General features: G+C 47.1%; 1 protein-coding gene across 1 annotated transcript in view; it reads left to right on the top strand.

The window, feature by feature from the left end:
* The window catches only part of LOC144893991 (protein cornichon homolog 2-like), a 245,187-nt gene that overhangs the window by 107,371 nt on the left and 119,068 nt on the right, over positions 1-18,748 (top strand). Inside the window, exon 4 of the mRNA XM_078785371.1 lies at positions 16,798-16,910. Within this exon, the coding sequence (XP_078641497.1) occupies positions 16,798-16,910 (113 nt within the window). The remainder of the gene's footprint in view (positions 1-16,797; positions 16,911-18,748) is intronic.

Here is an 18,748-nt window from a genome sequence, read left to right as displayed (position 1 = left end):
CTGCTAACCCGGTTAACGTCGATGCTTCACTTGCACGCTCCCACCCCGCGTTCCGTTCCTTTTTCACACATCCAGGTGTCTCCATACACTTCGTTATTGTACCTTCTCCTACACAACACCCAGGTACACTCATTCCGCGCACCGACTTCGCTACACACCTAATCACCGCACACCTTGGCACACACTCGTCGTTCGCACACCTCACCAACACACCTCTTCGCGCCCACTCCTCGGTCACATCCTCTGTGACAACCACGGGTGTGCACTCTTCCACACACCCAATCACATGCTTCACTACCAACTCAAGTGTGCATTCCCACATGCGCTCGACCATTCCAGGTGTGCATCCTTCCATTCCAGGTGTGCATCCTCTCTCCCCTGCTACAACCAACTCATGCTCCGTGTCACTTTCGTCACTCTCACCACCACACTCGGTCACACATTCACCCTTACTCTCGACAGCGCACTCTGTAATCATGCACTCCTCTGTTACACACCTTTCTCGCATATCCTCTTGCGCACACTCTCCCGTTACACCCTCCATAACACTCACCACAGGTGTGCACTCTTCCATTACATCCCCTGTAACACTCCCCATCACGTGCTTCAAAGTGCCCCCCCACAACTGTGCCACGACCAACTCACTCTCGACAGCACACTCACTCCTCGGCGTGCACTCTTTCCTCACACACACCTCCGTTCCACACCTTTCTCACGCCCTTCTTGTGCACTCTCTCCCGGTACATACTCCGTACCACTCATGGGGGTGCATTCTTGCACACACCCGATCACCGCCGCACATCCTGGTTCACAAATACCTTCCGCACTCCCCAAAGTCGGACCTCCTTTCACACCTCCTCCTTCCACACACTCTGCAACTGTCGCACACCTCATCAGCGGCCTCTCACGAACGCCCGGGTCTAAACCAACACCCAAGCTCCCTGAATCTCTCCTCACACCACATACATTTCCGAGTATATCGCCACTCACCTCGGCACCTCGTCTTCGCTCCTCCTCCGCCACCTGCAAACTCTTTATTTGGTCAGTAAGCACATCATCACGATTTGAGCACAGACCTTGCACCAATTCCATCACCTCCTCCTTTATCTCTCTCTAAGTTTCCCTCCGTCTCTTCTTAATTTCACTCACCCCCTCTTCCACTTCCTCTAATTTTTGTTTCACCTCTTTTATTTCCCGGTGCGCCCCCTCAATTTCCTGCTCTAATGCCACCTTGGTCGTTTCTATGTGCGTCCTTACTTCCCATTATTTCGTTTCCATTGCCTCTGTTACCTCGTCCAACCTCTTTGTCAACCCCTCATGTACCATCTGACATTCCCTCTTTGTCGCTATGAGTTCCTTTTTTATCTCTTTCTGTGTCGCCTTCAACCCCCCAATTACCGCAGTGTTCTTCTCCACTTGCTCCCCCAATTCCTTTTGTCCCACTGTCAGCTGCTCTACTCCCCTCGTCAGATCTTCTATGCCCCCCTGTAACCTAGCCATACTATTTCTCACCTCTTTCTCCATACGCTCCTCACCCCGCTTTACCTCCTCGCATACCCCCGCGACCTCTTCGCACACACCTCGTCTGATCTCCTCCGCCATTTCTCCCATCTCTTTGGTAGATGCCGCCCTCCTCTGCTCCAAATCATTCCTCTGGGCATCCAATTTGGTTTCTAACCTGATTTTCACCTCCTCTATCTGATTTCCCATCTGTTTAATTTCCCGGGCGGATTGCTCCCCTATTTCCCTCAATTTGCCTTCCATCTTGTCTTCTAGCCCCGTTAACCCATTCTTCACCCCTTTCATCCCATTGTCTAACCCCTCAAATTTGTTGTCTAAACCCTCAAATTTACTGTCTAAACCCTCAAATTTGGCTTCCAGCCCCCCGATTTTGCCGTTGAGCCCCCCGATTTTGCCGTCGAGCCCCCCGATTTGGCTTCCCATATGATTTCTCAATTCCCCGATTTTGGCTTCTAGCCCCCAAATTTGGCTTCTAGCCCCCCCAAATTTGCTGTCCAAACTTCCCAATTTTGGCGCTGGTACCCCTCGCTTCGACCCTTATTGCTCCCATTTGGTCGCCCATTTGCTGCCCCATTCTATCCATGTTTGCATCCAGTTGGGTCAGGAATAATCTGAGGTCAAACCCGATTTGCACAGCGTCCCCAGCTGCCACCGCGGGCTCGACCTCCGCGGCGCCGCCATTTTGTGCACCCCCAACCATGTGCACAAGGCCGCCATTTTATGCGCCTGAAACCTCGTGCACGAGGGCGCCATCTTGTGCACCTGCAACCCCCGCAATCACATCCTCATTGCTCTCCTCCTCTCTCTCCCCCATATACATTTCCCTGGGGTCCTGGGTCGATTCTACCCCTTCTTCTATCTCCCCCACCGGCATCCGGTCGCCTTGAGCATCCATGGCATGATTTAAATTTAGGATGTTAAAATAAAATTTCGACCACTCGTTATTTTGAGTGCGTTAAGCGCACTTCAGGTCCAAATCTCGCTCCCGACACCAATTCTTACGGCCAATAGTACAATTGGTGTCCAAAATTTGGGCTAAATAAATATAGTCCCAGGTTCCAGAACCCACTCCTGATTCCAATTGTTACGGAAACGGAGTATGGCGCTCCCCCTTAGCGAGGGGGAGGGGGGTTAATCCCCCTTTTATTTTCACTGGCCGTCTCTGCTCCTGAAGCTGCCCAGCTCCCTCTACGAGGCAGGTGAGCAAATTCGCTTGAGACCGCGGGCAAGATGTTATTTGCCGAGCGGATTAGCAGCCCGCGGCTCGAGCCATTAACAAAACTAGACCCGATTCTTATGCTTTGGCCAAATCGTGCCACAGGTACTCAATGGGGAAATCACAAAGACGACCGGACGAGCATGAATAAGAAGACGGAGGTAGGAAATAACAGGATTTATTAACCAATTACTATTTACACAATCAAAGGAACCAAGGAGGAGGAAAGAAAACGAAAGCAATTTACAGAAGAGGGAGACACAGTGCAATTCTACTTACCTATACAGTCTAACTTAAACCCCAGGACAACACAGACAAACAGACGACAATCAGACTTACACGAGTGGGGGATGAAGGCAGGAACGAATGGCTGGAAGGAGAGGAAGGTTCAGGTAGGACTGCAGAACGGCCGGGCCGGGAGCGAGCAGCCGCCGACTCTCCACACTCGGGTCCACACGGCCGGGATGCTCGCAGCAACACGTCGGAGCTTGTCGTGGCAAGGCTGGTTGGAACAGCATCTCCCTTCCCAGAGCTCTCTATTCGGGCTCCTTCAACTCTCTGGCTCCCTCAATGATTTCGTCCTTCACTTCTTTCACCAAGCAGTCCCTCCACTGAACTCTTACGCGCATCTGTGCAATAGGCTTGCGCGGGCGCTTTTATAACGCGCTTTTAGATCAATGCGCACCACGCCCGTGATGGTATCTCACGAGCCCTGATTGGCTTGTGGGGGCTCGCTGGCTCCACCTTCTGATGACGAGGAGCGGGCAACGCCCTTGTTCGTGGGCTTGACCGCGTGCGTAATGGAGGTTTTGGGGCGATTTGAGCGAGCCCCCAGCCAAAGGGCAGCGAACGCTGCCGGCAATTGCGTTTTTGGTGGCAATTGAAAGGGGATTCTACCTTATTCGATCCGGTGCAATGCAGTGTCAACTAATGGGAAACAGAGCCTTATACTGACATAGAATAAGAAATAACTACAGAGAAGGGTATATGATTTTATACGTGCATGCAATGGACTAACTAAGGGGACGACCTTTGACCTTTACATTTAACGGAGGTATTTCCAAGGAATCATTACTAGAGGGTCATATTTACAAACACAGGATTCTCAAATCCGCAACAATATATATATACTGAAACGCAAAAGAAACTTACCACCTTTGAAACCTTTAAATATCAACAATAACACTGCGTGTAGTAAATGTGTGAACTTATTTGTGGACAATAGTGTCCTCACTGTTAGACAAAACGGTCACAGATGGTCACTTGAACCTTCAATGGTCACTTCATAGCACAGCTGTTGAACAGCCGTTTTGACTGTCAGTGATTAGCCAAGGGGTACGGGATGATTTTAATGAGCTGCACGTGATGTCTTGATATTGGCTTTAAAAAGGCCAGTGCAAAATGGGCATTTCAATCAACATGCCACGATTGTCAAGGGATCAACGGCAGCGTGCCCTGGGCATGCTGCAAGGCGGACTGAGCTACCGTGAGGTGGCACGTCGCCTTGGCTGTTCACACCAGACGATATCGGCCCTGGTGGACAGAGACACCCTCCACAACTCTGCAGATGACAGACCTCGATCAGGGAGGCCAAGAGTCACCACCGCAAGGCAGGACAGGCAGATGGTCCGAAGTCACCTGCGGGATCGATTCCGTCCAGCATCCCGCACTGCGGCAGAAACTCCGGGGCGTGCAAACCCACGGATCTCCAATGATACTGCACGAAGACGACTGCATGACTATGGTCTGACTGCCAGAAGACCATACAACTTACCACTTGTTTGAAATGTAATAAAATTGTAACAGTTCAAAATAAAACAAACCAACAATTGCTAATTGAAACATTGGCATTTTATTGATGACATGTCAAGTTTTTGACCAAGATACACCATCTCATCAGTTTGTTCTACAGTACAGAACAGCACAGGGTGCAATGTCAGTCCCCTTTCAATAGCGTGTGTGGCCACCATTGTTTTGGATACAGGCAGTACATCGTCGGCGTATACTGCCTGCTGGATTGCTGCTGGATTCTGTCCCACTCAGTCCTCAATGTCTGAAGCAGCTCTGCCCGTGTCCTGGCCCTGCCAACTACGCGTGTCCCAAGCTCATCCCACAGGTGCTCTATGAGATTCAGGTCAGGGGAGAGCGCAGGCCACTGCATGGTGTTGATGTTCTCGCCTTGGAGAAATGCAGTGGTAAAGCGAGCAGCATGGGGACGAGCGTTGTCATGCTGAAAGGTTCTCAGTTCTGGGTGGTCTAGCAGGAATGGCAGCAGATGAGGTCGCAGGATGTTATCCACATACCGCTGGGCGTTAAGATTCCCATCCACAACCACCAGTGGCGTCCTGTACCGGCCTGATATGGCGGCCCACACCATCACACTTGGGCCACCCCACCTGTTGGCTTGACGCACGCAACAATCGGCATATCGCTCGCCAGTTCTTCTCCAGACACGCTCACGCCCATCAGGACTGTCCACACAGAACCTTGACTCATCGCTGAAAGCGACCTCGTTCCACTGCGCCAAGGTCCACCGGTGATGCTGCTGGCACCATCTCTGTCGGTTGCGGCGATGGGCAGCCGTCATCACGGGGCCTCTGTATGGTCTTCTGGCAGTCAGACCATAGTCATGCAGTCGTCTTCGTGCAGTATCATTGGAGATCCGTGGGTTTGCACGCCCCGGAGTTTCTGCCGCAGTGCGGGATGCTGGACGGAATCGATCCCGCAGGTGACTTCGGACCATCTGCCTGTCCTGCCTTGCAGTGGTGACTCTTGGCCTCCCTGATCGAGGTCTGTCATCTGCAGAGTTGTGGAGGGTGTCACTGTCCACCAGGGCCGATATCGTCTGGTGTGAACAGCCAAGGCGACGTGCCACCTCACTGTAGCTCAGTCTGCCTTGCAGCATGCCCAGGGCATGCTGCCGTTGATCCCTTGACAATCGTGGCATGTTGATTGAAATGCCCATTTTGCACTGGCCTTTTTAAAGCCAATATCAAGACATCACGTGCAGCTCATTAAAATCATCCCGTACCCCTTGGCTAATCACTGACAGTCAAAACGGCTGTTCAACAGCTGTGCTATGAAGTGACCATTGAAGGTTCAAGTGACCATCCGTGACCATCTTGTCTGACAGTGAGGACACTATTGTCCACAAATAAGTTCACACATTTACTACACGCAGTGTTATTGTTGATATTTAAAGGTTTCAAAGGTGGTAAGTTTCTTTTGCGTTTCAGTATATGTATGTATATATATATATATATATATATATATATATATATATATATATATATATATATATACAGTGAAACCTTGACTTACGAGTTTAATTCGTTCTGTGACCGAGCTCGTAACTCAATTTGCTCGTTTCTCAAATTAAATTTCCCCAGTAAAATGAATTGAAATGCTATTAATCCGTTCCAGCCCCCCAAAAACCACACCAATTGGTTTTGAAATATATATATATAAATATCTCGCGCTTTATATTTCACCTGTATGCAGCATACAAGTTGGCAGGATGGCCTGGACTGGAGGTACGCACACTTGACTCTAAACTGTCCAGCCTGGGTTTGAATCCCGACCCAGCTATAACCTGTCATGTCGGTGTTTCACAGGCAGGGTGATTCATCAATGTGTGTACCACTAAACTGGGTGCCCCGTTTGCGTCCCATTAGTTGTTGGATGTTAAGGATCTCACCGTGTCTTCCACAAAGAGAAGGCGAGCTATCGCCGGCACTCTGAACAAGTTGTGGCCTGGCATGCTCTTCTCCTCTGCCGTTATATACGTCCTCCCCGGCATCTTTTTCCAGAAGAGCCCTGTCTCGTCACAGTTGAAGATTTGCTGGGGGATGTATCCTTCGGCTTCTATCAGTTCGGCAAAAGTTATAATAAAATCTTCAGCTGCCTTCACATCCGAGCTTGCTGCCTCACCATGCCTGACGACGGAGTGAATGCCGGTCCTCTTCTTAAAATTATCAAACCATCCCCGACTGGCTTTGAATGACTCTTCCGATGCCTCGTCCGTTGATGTTCCCGCCGTCTGCTGCACCAAATCCCCGAAAATGTCTCGTGCCTTCTCACAGATGATGCTCTCGGTCACGGTATCTCCTGCGAGCTGCTTCTCCGTCAACCACACAAACAACAACTTCTCCATCTCTTCATGGAAAGAGGTCCGGAGCTTTGAAATAATCTTAACGCCCTTGTCTGGCGTTATAGCCTTTATCGACTCCTTCTGCTTCAAAATCGTACATATCGTAGAAGTACTACGATCGTACTGCCTCGCCAAGTCGACAACACGCACACCTCGCTCATGTTTTTCGACGATTACGTGTTTTATATCCAAGCTCGCTCGTAACTCAGATCTCGGCTCGCATCACAAAGCAAAAAATCGACCGAGCGACGGCTCGTATCTCGGAAAACTCGTAAGTTGGTGCACTCGTAAGTCAAGGTTTCACTGTATATATATTGTTGCGGTTTTGAGTTTTGTATAATAAAGGTGAATTTTCCACCCTCATAGTTAGTCACACAAACAACATGTAGCCTCGTGATAGTGTAGTTATCTCATAGTATGTGTGAGAATAGTCCTTTTCCTGTGTTAGTTTTGCGTTGAGTAGAGTAAGGAGAATAGGTCCTTTCATCGCTTCCATTGTCCTATGCCGCATCCATCGCCTTACGTCTCTTTGTGCTGCCTTTGGCTTTTTGGCGCGAATTAACACGAGGCTGGCCTGGAGGGTTGGGGCGGGACCGAATGAGGGCGACAGAGAAGCTGACGGTAAGCGTGAGCCGCCAATCAGGGCTCAGCGGGTGTGGCGGCAGCACTGCTTCACAGGGTGTGGTTGGAAGGTTCGAGAAGGTTCGGGGCGTGTAGATATAAGCCGTTGTGCAAAGCCACCAGCGGGACTGACGAGGAGGACTCGCGAGCAGTAAGAGCGTCGAGCAATTGAGGATTTGCGTGTGAAGGAGCGCGGTGAGTTGGCGGTCAGCAGAGAGCTTTGAAAGATACGGGATCGGCGAAAGACGCGCATGAACAAGGATACGCGCTCGTATGAAAGTGACGCTCGGTTGAGCTTGAAGCCGAGCCGCATATAGTGAGTGCATTGAGTTACGCGAGTGATAACGCGCGGTGTAACTGCCAGCCGTGCTGAGAGACGCGCACGTACTTTGCCTTCCTGCCTCATCATCTGTTCTGTTCGGGAGACGTGCTATGATGATCCTTCCACCGCCTGCTTGCCCTGTTCGCGGAACTTGCTGGGACCGTGGAGAGCCGGACGGGGCCGTTCCTGGACGACCACGTCGACGCGTTTGGCCTGAACATCATCCTGCCTGCAATTCCCTGTGTGAGTGTGAATGGGCCCGAGTCTGGAAATAAGGATAAGACTGATTAAGTGCTGCTCTGTCTCTGCGTCTACCGATCATTGTACATACTTGTGGGAATAATAATTAAACCTGTGTTCTTCCTTCGATTCAATCCTTCTCGTGTTTTCCTCATTGACTAAGCGTGGTACGAGTTGAATCGCTCGAATCGGGTTCCACTATTAGAAAACTGCACGGACCACGTGGTACTCAATCCGCTCGGTGTACCAAAATCACACATGGCTCGTGCGAGGCTTGCTTCCCCGCTTCGGTGGCGGCGCAGGGATTTAGGTACGAGTGAGACTTGGTCCCGAAACCCTACCTTGCATTTGCCCGGAAGAGGCGTTTCAAGTCTCTCGGTTCCGCCAAGCCCAGAAAGAACAAGGGGCTTAATCCCCCCTTGGTAAGGGTAAGAAGGGCGGCGGAGAGCCGTAACATTTGGTAGTCAGGAGTGGGGATTTGGAACCCTGGACAAAATTTTTGAACACCAAAATTTTGGACACCAAATTTACAAATTGGCTGTAACATTTGGTGTCGGGGAGTGGGATTGGACCGGGAGTGCGCTTCATGTACTCGAAAATTACGAGCGACCGAAATTTAGTTTTTAAATCCAAAATTTTATATTCGTACCATGGCTAGCCAATAAGGTCGAATGTCGGTGGGGGTAGAAGTAAAGGTAGAATTGATGACCCAGGACGAAATGCAGAGACAATTGGTAATGGAAGCAGCAGAGGGGGCGTAAGCTGGCGAAGAAAATGGCGGCGCCTCGCACGTGGCGACGAGGGCCGCGCCCGCTGCGCAAGTGGGGGTTATTGACATGCAATTCTTCATGGCACAATTTATGGCAGAAATGAAAGAGATGGGGGACAAATCAAAAAGGGAAATAATTGACGCCCAAAAGAATGACATGAATAAAATAAATGAAAGAATGGACACCCGAGGAGAGACATTGGAGAAAATGAGGGTGGCGTCGGAAAAAGAAATAAAAGAAACAGGGGAGGACATTGGACGCATGTTGAGCGAGGAGGTCGCAATGGGACACGACGAGGTGACGCGGTGTGAGGAGCGCGTAGAGAGCGAGGTAGAGCAGAGCGCAGCCAAATTGATGGGGGCTATAGAAATCGCGATGCGGGGTGTAAAAGAGCCGACGGCCGCCGAATGGGACGGAAAAAATTTATGCGCGCCGGCGGTCGTCGAAGAAATAATGGAAATTGCAGAAACAATTGGGGCCAAAGAGACGGCAGAGTTAGAACATAAATCACAGAGGGAAGTAATGGAATGCACTCAAAGTTTGTATTTGCATCGTGATGTCGTGCTTGCTAACAAAATCAAAGGTTTGCAGGTGCTGGCAGGAAGGAAGGTCCCCAAGGTGAGTAGCAGTAATGGCGGGAATGTGTTTGGCGCGAAAAGATTTTTGGCGCGCCAGGGAAAGAGACGAAACCCGGGCTGTCGTGGAAGGTCCATTGTGCGGTGTACGAGGGTGACTGGTGCGCCTGTGAGAGAAAAGTGTGCACCGGAGCGCGAGTGTGAGCGAGAAAAGTGTATGACGGAATGTGTGCGGGAAGAGTGTATAACAGGAGAGTGTGTTACAGAGAGTGTGCAGGAGTGCACACCCGAGAGTGGGGGGGAAAAGTGTGCGAGGATTGGGTGTGCAACAGGAGAGTGCACACCCATGGGTGTTATAGACTGTGTGCGGAAAGAGTGTGTAACGGATTGTGTGGAAGGTATGAGTGCGCATAGGTGTGCAGGTGCGAATATGGTGTGCGAGGGAGAATGCACACCAGAGGATGTGGAAGGAGAGTGTGTAACGGAGTGTATGGAAGGCATGAGGACGCCTCGGTGTGCGAATGCGCAGTGGGTGGTGAGAACGCGGCTCAGACATCGACACCGACCGGGGTAGCGTTTAGCGCGACGGATAGCCAACGTGAGCCCTCGGTGAGTTGTATGCGGCAGGGACCGGCGGGGATCGATGCCACGGCCGTATCACAAGGACCGACATGCACGATTCGTGCCGGCCCCCGCCCTGTATGGTTGATGCCGCGCCGTGGCGGTAAAGGCGAACGGCGAGGTTCAAGGAGAGGTAGGAGATTTCGCAGCCGCGCACCTTTGCAGGTGCGATGCTCCGACCATGGGCAGTTGGGCCATCTTGCGTGGGACCGCGAGGCCCCGTGTAGGGATGGAGCCCTGAACCTCGGCCCATCCATGCCTCCTCCCCTGGATCGAAAATGCCGGACGGACCCAACCTACAGGAGACAAACCAACCGAATGGATCGCTCGGCCTTTCGAAGCCGAGCTATGACGATGTATTGCCGCACGAAAAGGCTCGAGTACAGTGGACGAATGAGGATAGTGTACCTTATCTGGAGGAATGGTAGTTTGACCATTCCTCACACCATCAGGGCCCATGAGCATTAGATTAGGGGGTGGCAGTGATAGGCACATGGGGGGCCAACAATGCTTACCTCCATGGGGCACCGAAGCTAGCCGAGGGAGGGCTAGGATAAATGTTCGGGAATTAGAAGGCAGACTGTATAAGACATGAGATTTAAGTAGGGACATCTGAACTATAGTGGGGACGTAGGTAGTTTAGATGGATGATAATGAGGAAGGGAGTGCTTAGTGTAACGGGATGACGGAGAAGCACGAGTTTTAGGGGAAAAGCAGCTAGCTAAATGATGATGTGTGAGTGAGGAATTGTGTATTGAGAAAAAGTGGAATTGTGTTGAGGTGTGTGGAAATAAGAGGTGTGTGAGCAAAAAAGGTGTGCGAGGAAAAAAAGGTGTGTGAGATAAATGGTATGCAAATAAGTAGTGTGGAATAAAAGGTGTGGAATGCATGGTGCGAAGGATTGAATGGGGGAAGAATGGAACCCATTCGCGAAAGCCCGGGTGGGTAGTGTAAACCCAGGTAGAGGGCTTAGGCAAAATTTGTATGGATATTGACACCTGTGGTGCAGGTAGTGGCCAAGTAGTGCTTTGGAGGGTGCATGAGTATATGGAATGGCTGGGCGTGTGGTTTAATTGGTGCGTATGGTTATTGGGGCACTCCGCCACTGGTAGTTTCTTGGCCAGGTGAGGCCGCAGGTAGGCTCTGGGAGCCAGTTAGGGTAGTTGTGAGTTGTTGAGTGGGGCCCGAGGATCCCAGGAGAGGACCTGGGTTGCCCAATGCCAAGGTGGGCATCAGGGGGTAAAGTGCCAGGAGGGGCCTTCCCCAGTTTAGGTAGTCGCAGGAGCAGGTAAGCTCGGGTGGCGACTTCAGTGGCGGAGGTGCGCAGGTAGTTGGACCTGCTAGTGGAGCCACACGACCCAGCCCCGAAATTGTGCAAGGGCACAGTAAGAAAAATTGGGGAGTGAGACTCAAATTCAGAAGGCATCACTGGGTGGGCAATGAGAATTCGGTTTTTAGAACCACATAGTTTAAAGATGGCTGATTGGCAGGGTATGACCCCGGGTAGTTTAAGAGTTAATGTCAGTTAGTGTAGTTAGGAATTGAGAAATTCCCTTCGCGCCATCCACAGCCATTCACCAAGGAGGACGAAACTCCACACCAGGAGCAAGTAAACTGTTTGAGTGTAAGACGCATCATGACGTAAAGTGACATTGTGTTTGTTCCATTCCTTCCTTCCTGGGAGGGATTGGGAGACGAATTTGGTTTAGAGGGGGATATGGGAGACAAGACGTAGAGACGAATTTGTAAATACAAGGAAGGGCTAGGGGGGTAAGCTGACGATGGGGGGTACGGACGGTTAGGGATGAGCTTGCTCTGCTCGCTCTTCCGCGCCCCTCATGCTGCATTACCTTGTATTGCTGTGTACCTTTGTGCCCTTTCCGCTTTGCTGGTCGTGCCTGGTCTCTCCCCCCACCCCAGGACCATTTTGGAGGTGGAACTGTGCAGCGCCATCAACCTGTGCAGCATTCCTTGCTGCACCTTGCTACATATGTACAGCACCCCTGCTGCACTTTGCTACATCTGTGCAGCCGAACGGCGCAGCACTTTGCTGCCGCATTCTTTTGTTATAACTTTGCTGCACATGTGCAGCACTTTGCTGCCACAAACACTTTTGCTGCACCACATACACTTATGGACCACAGGTTTTGTGGCCTTACACCTCTACTGTGCAGCACCTTGCTGCAAATTCACCTTGCATCTTCGGACCACTTGTTTTGAGTGGCATTAATGTCACGCAGTTGGACCACATGGGGTTGGCCCTGCGTGGCAAAGAAATAAAAGGAACACATTTGTTGTGTATTTTTATTATGGTGTGCTAGGGACGAGAAGATTTGTAAGTTTATTTAGCCCCGAAGAGCAGGAATGGCCTGTATGCCGGTCCGGGGGCTTGCCGGTTTGATATATGCACACAGAAGATGCAAGAAGCAAGAAGCAAGCAGCAAATGAAATGTGAATTTATGAGTTTTGTGCTTTGCTGTGCTTTCTCTCCCCTCCAATCTTCTTTCCAAAAATGACAGGTCCTGGGTCAAAGAACTGTAAATAAGGTTAAGTTTTTGTGCTTGTATATAAAAATGCTGCCCACCGGCTTTATGTTTAGTTTGACAAATTCCAGTTTCGGTTAATTGTGGGTGTGATTCTGTTAGAATAGCTACTCAACGCAATAGGTGGGACATATTTAGTGTTTTACAACTGTCGCATACATGGGTTTGAGTAAATTTTAGAGGGAACCACATCTATATGTCACATGTAAAAGTAAAAGTTAATTTCCAGATCTTTCTCAAAACCGGTCATTCCATTTTTGTTGTTGTTAGGTTCGACTCGGGGACGAGTCTGATGAAGGAGAGGGGTAGTGTTGCAGTTTTGAGTTTTGTATAATAAAGGTTAAATTTCCCCCTCATAGTTAGTCACACAAACAACATGTAGCCTCGCGATAGTGCAGTTATCTCATAGTATGTGTGAGAATAGTCCTTTTCCTGTGTTAGTTTTGCATTGAGTAGAGTTAGGAGAATAGGTCCTTTCATCGCTTCCATTGTCCTATGCCGCCTCCATCGCCTTACGTCTCTTTGTGCTGCCTTTGGCTTTTTGGCGCGAATTAACACGAGGCCGGCCTGGAGGGTCGGAGCAGGACCGAATGAGGGCAACAGTGAAGCTGATGGTAAGCGCGAGCCGCCAATCAGGGCTCAGAGGGTGTGGCGGCAGCACTGCCTCACAGGGCGTGGTTGGAAGGTTCGAGAAGGTTCGGGGCGTGTAGATATAAGCCATTGCGCAAAGCCACCAGCGGGACTGACGAGGAGGACTCGCGAGCAGTAAGAGCGTCGAGCAATTGAGGACTCGCGAGTGAAGGAGCGCTGTGAGTTGGCGGTCAGCAGAGAGCTTTGAAAGATACGGGATCGGCGAAAGACGCGCATGAACCAGGATATGCGCTCGTATGAAAGTGACGCTCAGTTGAGCTTGAAGCCGAGCCGTATATAGTGCATTGAGTTACGCGAGTGATAACGCGCTGTGTAAACGCCAGCCGCGCTGAGAGACGCGTATGTACTTTGCCTTCCTGCCTCATCATCTGTTCTGTTCGGGAGACGCGCTACGAGGATCCTTCCACCGCCTGCTTGCCTTCTTCGTGGGACGTGCTGGGACCGTGGAGAGCCAGACGGGGCCGTTCCTGGACGATCACGTCGGCGCGTTTGGCCTGAACATCATCCTGTCTGCAATTCCCTGTGTGAGTGTGAACGGGCCCGAGTCTGGGCTTAAGGATAAGACTGATTAAGTGCTGCTCTGTGTCTCTGCGTCTACCGATCATTGTACATACTTGTGGGAATAATAATTAAACCTGTGTTCTTCCATCCATTCGATCGTTCTTGTGTTTTCCTCATTGACTAAGCGTGGTACGAGTAGAATCGCTTGAATTGGGTTCCACTACTAGAAAACTGCACGGACCACGTGGTACTCAATCCGCTCGATGTACCCAAATCACACGTGGCTCGTGCGAGGCTTGCTTCCCCGCTTCCGTGGCGGCGCAGGGATTTAGGTACGAGCGAGACTTGGTCCCGAAACCCTACCTTGCGTTTGCTCGGAAGAGGCGTTTCAAGTCTCTCGGTTCTGCCAAGACCAGAAAGAACAAGCGGCTTATTCCACCTTTGGTAAGGGTAAGAAGGGCGGTGGAGAGCCGTAACAATATATATATATATATATATATACATATATATATATATATATATATATATATATATATATGTATATATATATATATTATATATATATTATATATATATATATATATATATATATATATATATATATATTATATATATATATATATATATATATATATATATATATATATATATATATATATATATATATATATATATATATAATGGATGTTTATGCTCTTATATGACCCAAGTATCTCGAGAGTTATTAAATAGGGAACTGGCTACATAATCTCATGTAAATGTGATTGAGAAATATTGATTGAATATATTTAATTTGAGAATAGAAAATGAGAGAGAGAAAACAAAAACTGCTACAGAGATGGTAGGAAAGGGAGATGTGATTTGACAGAGATAGAGGAGTAAGGAAAGATAAAAAGAGAGAAGGGGAAAGTTTGTAACAAATGAAGGAAGGAGATCACCCTTTTTAAAACATCATATTTAAATGAGCTTTACTTTTGGCTCAGCAAACATTGGCTGGGTATCTATCTATACTATAAGTGAGATGTTTGGCTGTGTGTGTGTCTGTCGCAATTTTTCTCAGAGATAGCTGAATGGATCTTCGTCCATCTTTCAGAAGTTCATCAGTAAGTGCCAGGGAGTGTTTGAGGCAAAAAATGGAAATTTTTGAAGGATTTTTGGGGTGATTAAAAAAATCGCTCTATAGTGTCTGAGCCTTTGTAGCTGTGGGAAAGGTAATATGAAATTATCCCCGATGAGTGTGTGTGTGTGTGTGTGTGTGTGTGTGTTATTATATTTTTAAATATAAAATTTCCTTCGTAGGTGGATGGAAGAGTTTTAGGGAACCACAAATGATAAGAAAAACTAGAGCAATGCGACTGTGTCGCCAATATGCCTCTGCATCGTCCCACAACGGGTAGATGCTCTCGTTCACTGTCATAAAAATAAACAAGTTTGATTTAAATCCCTTCAGCTTTTTTCCGCAGTATCAGATTTTTACCAGACTTGACAGGTTTCACATCGATCGGTGAAGTGGTTTCAGAGAAGGTATTTTTTTAAATATCGGCTTTCAAGCTAATATGGCTGCCACACCACGACCTTAAAACCTTAAAATATGACCTTAAAAATGTACACTCTGCATATGTATGGGGAGGGGGATCACGTTTGTGAAGTTTCATGTTGATCAGATGTGGTTCATTTTTCTATCCAATATGGCTGCCACACCATGTGACCTACGACATCATGATTTTCAAACTATATGCAACAATGGTGTTCGATGATATTTGTAAAATTTCTCATCAATATGGTAAGCGGGTTCAGAATATATTTATTTATTATTTTCCTTCAATCCAATATGGCTGCCACACCGTATGACCAATGATGTTTTCGTGATCATCTTTTAATCACCATGCCGAGTCAATGACACACATAAAGTTTCGAATCAATCAATTTCGTGGTTTGGGAGAAGATGTTTTTTTTAAAGGTTTTAGGTTAAATCCAATATGGCTGCCAAACCACGTGACTTATGATGTCATAAATTTATTATTTCAATGCAAATGGGTCATAGATATGTGCATCCAATTTCAGATTTTTAGGATTGGGAATTCTATTAAAACATTTTGGCTGGTAAACCACTTCACCTATGATGTCATCATTATCATGCTTTTGTTCCCCATTGGGAGTACTTGACAATGTGCCAAGTTTCATTTTTTTTCATTCAGCGGTTTTCCGAAAAATACATTTTTAATTAATTGAGTTTAATCCAAGATGGCTGCCCTACCACGTGACCTATGAAGTCACAATTATGAAAATAACATTCTGCATGGGTGTCACTCCTACCCTGAAAGTTTTGTCTCAATCAGACATGTGGTTGCTGAGAAAAACGAGGTTTATCCCGTACATACGGACAGACGGACGGACGGACAACCCAAAAACATAATGCTCCTGCTAGTATGACCTCAACTCGAGTACTTCTGCTAGTACTTCATAAATCCACATTTTATTTTAGCAGAGCCATGCATTCAATCAGATGAATGGAGGCCTCAAAAAGTATTAATTTGACTCTGTCAAATCATAGTATCTCAGCTGTTCGATGATGCTACACCTAAATATTTTACACAAAACAGAAACAATAATTACGTTGATGAATTAATGCTTGTAGTCTAACTCAACACAACTGGTTTCACATTTGCATTCTCCAAGATGAACAGTGTAACAGCAGATCTTCAGCAAAATTGTACTCAAATTTTCAACACAACTGTCATTTCTATCCAATCTTTACCAAAGGAAATCACAACCGGAACAAACCAATTGCCAGCCAAAGCATCTGCCAATTTTCCTCTTACTGGCCATGACTTCTCTACGTGGGTGTTTGTTTCACCTGCCTCATACATCCGACCATTTGTTATAACATGCACTCACATATTATTTATTTTTGCACTATATATTGCTTTGGAAATTGAATTATAATCTGTAATATGGACTGCATACTATTTTATTTTTTGGACAAGAAATGCTTGGATTGAGGAGGACTCCTTTCTTAATGGTAGCCTTCCCTGTCTCTTCCCTGTGCCTCCTCTCGGTTTGTAGCTCATTGTACCTGAGCATTTCATCCACTGCCTCTTCTGCCTCATGTTCTCCTGCTCCCACCAATGGCTTGCGCTTCTCGCCAATCTCCCTCTGCTCTTATTCAATCTCTGGAGGTATGGGCATTTAACCTGCTTACATTCCTTTAAAACACATTTCATTGCACAAGGAAATCCAATGAAACTGAGACAGCAATATGTTTACTTCATCATGTCTGTGCCATATCCATATCCCAGTAACTTACCTTATGAATGTATGTATCTTTCTTTATGCATAAATCCCCTTTATATATACATCTGACCATTTGTCAAAGGTCATCCGACCATTATGTTTTCAGGTTGTCCGTCCGGCTGTCTGTCTGTCCGTCCGTCCGTCCGTCCGTGATAGGTTTTCGTTACTGTGATAACTTCAGAACAGCTGAAGGGATCTTAGTCAAACTTGGTACAGTTATGTATAATGATGCAAAGATTAACTGATTAGAATTTGAGGTCAAGAGGTCAAAGGTCAAAGTCCGTAATAGGTCTATAACTTGAGAACGGCTAAAGGGATCTAATTCAAACTTGGTGCAGTTATGTATAATGATGTAAAGATTAACTGATTATTTATAATTTGGGGTCAAGAGGTCAATGGTCAAAGTCTGTAATAGGTCTATAACTTGAGAATGGCTAAAGGGATCTAATTCAAACTTGGTATTGAAAGCTTGGTATTGAAAGTTGCATCATTATACTTATTCCATATGTATAATGATGTAAAGATTAACTGATTCGATTTTGGGGTCCCAAGGTCAAACGTCAAAGGTCAGATGTCATGTCAGATAAAAATGTGATAACTTAACTTATGAACAGCTGAAGGGATTTAAATTAAAATTTGGTACAGGTATGTATAATGTGGTAAACATGAACTGATTAAATTTTGGGGTCAAGAGGTCAAATATCAGAGGTCATGTCAGGTAAAAATTTGATAACTTGAGAGAACAGCTGAATGGATTTAAAGCAAATTTGATACAAGTATTATAATGATGTAATAATGCGGGTGGAGGCATATCAGTCGACGTCGTGACGTTGAAGAGTGTCGTTCTATTTCTTCATGTCCTGCATACATGTACATTTTATTTATTATATTATTTATTGCATTAAATCCTTAGGCCGGAAATTATAGCCACCAGGAAACGATGACAAACTTTTTCCAATGTTATTGTGGAGTCTTTAATTTTGCCAAACTAAATGCAGATGGAACAGCCGGCCCTGCGTCTCCTTTAGAAGGTGTACGCTGATGTGCAGTACTGCACTAAAATGCCGCTTTTGGTCAGATTTGATTACAAGGGGAACATATCTAGGACCAAACAGCTCAGAGGCTAGCATGTTATTACCAATCAAGTAATCCTGCCGTCCACTCGAAACCAAAAACGCTCAAAATGTCAACTTCTCGTTGCTTCCCTCGTCAGTTAGCATACTTCGATAAATGTTTTGCATATTCCATATATTGTTCAATCAAGCCATCCCTCAACTTAGAAGGGAACCTTTTTGGACCTGCATTGTGAGTAGGGGGAAAAGGGGGTTTCTGGGGCACATTAAATTTAACATTGAAGTCAATGGGGAAAAAGGGAAAAACCTATTGACTCACACCCCCTCTCTCATAAAATGACATCCCCCTTTTCTCTCAAAAAATTGCGTCCACTTTTTACGAAGCTAATTTACCAACTACTAAAACACATATAATTTAAAATTGAAGTCAATTGGGAAAGAGATAAAAAAAATTTAATAACTCTGGATTTTCAACCAGATTTCACCCTCTTTTGGGACAACCTATTTCCAAATATTAAATCCTCAATCGACCTGCCTACTGCTCATAGGTTCGAGCTCACCTCAAATTTTACATTGAAGCCAATGGGGAAAAGTATGGAAACTTATTGGCTCAAACCACCTATTTTGAAAAATGACACCCCTTTTCTCCC

This window comes from Myxine glutinosa, chromosome 1, assembly GCF_964187855.1.
Source record: "Myxine glutinosa chromosome 1, kmMyxGlut1.1, whole genome shotgun sequence".
Classification (NCBI taxonomy): Eukaryota; Metazoa; Chordata; class Myxini; order Myxiniformes; family Myxinidae; genus Myxine; species Myxine glutinosa.
Note: the sequence above shows the minus strand (reverse complement) of the source record. Positions and strands in the feature narration are given on the sequence as shown.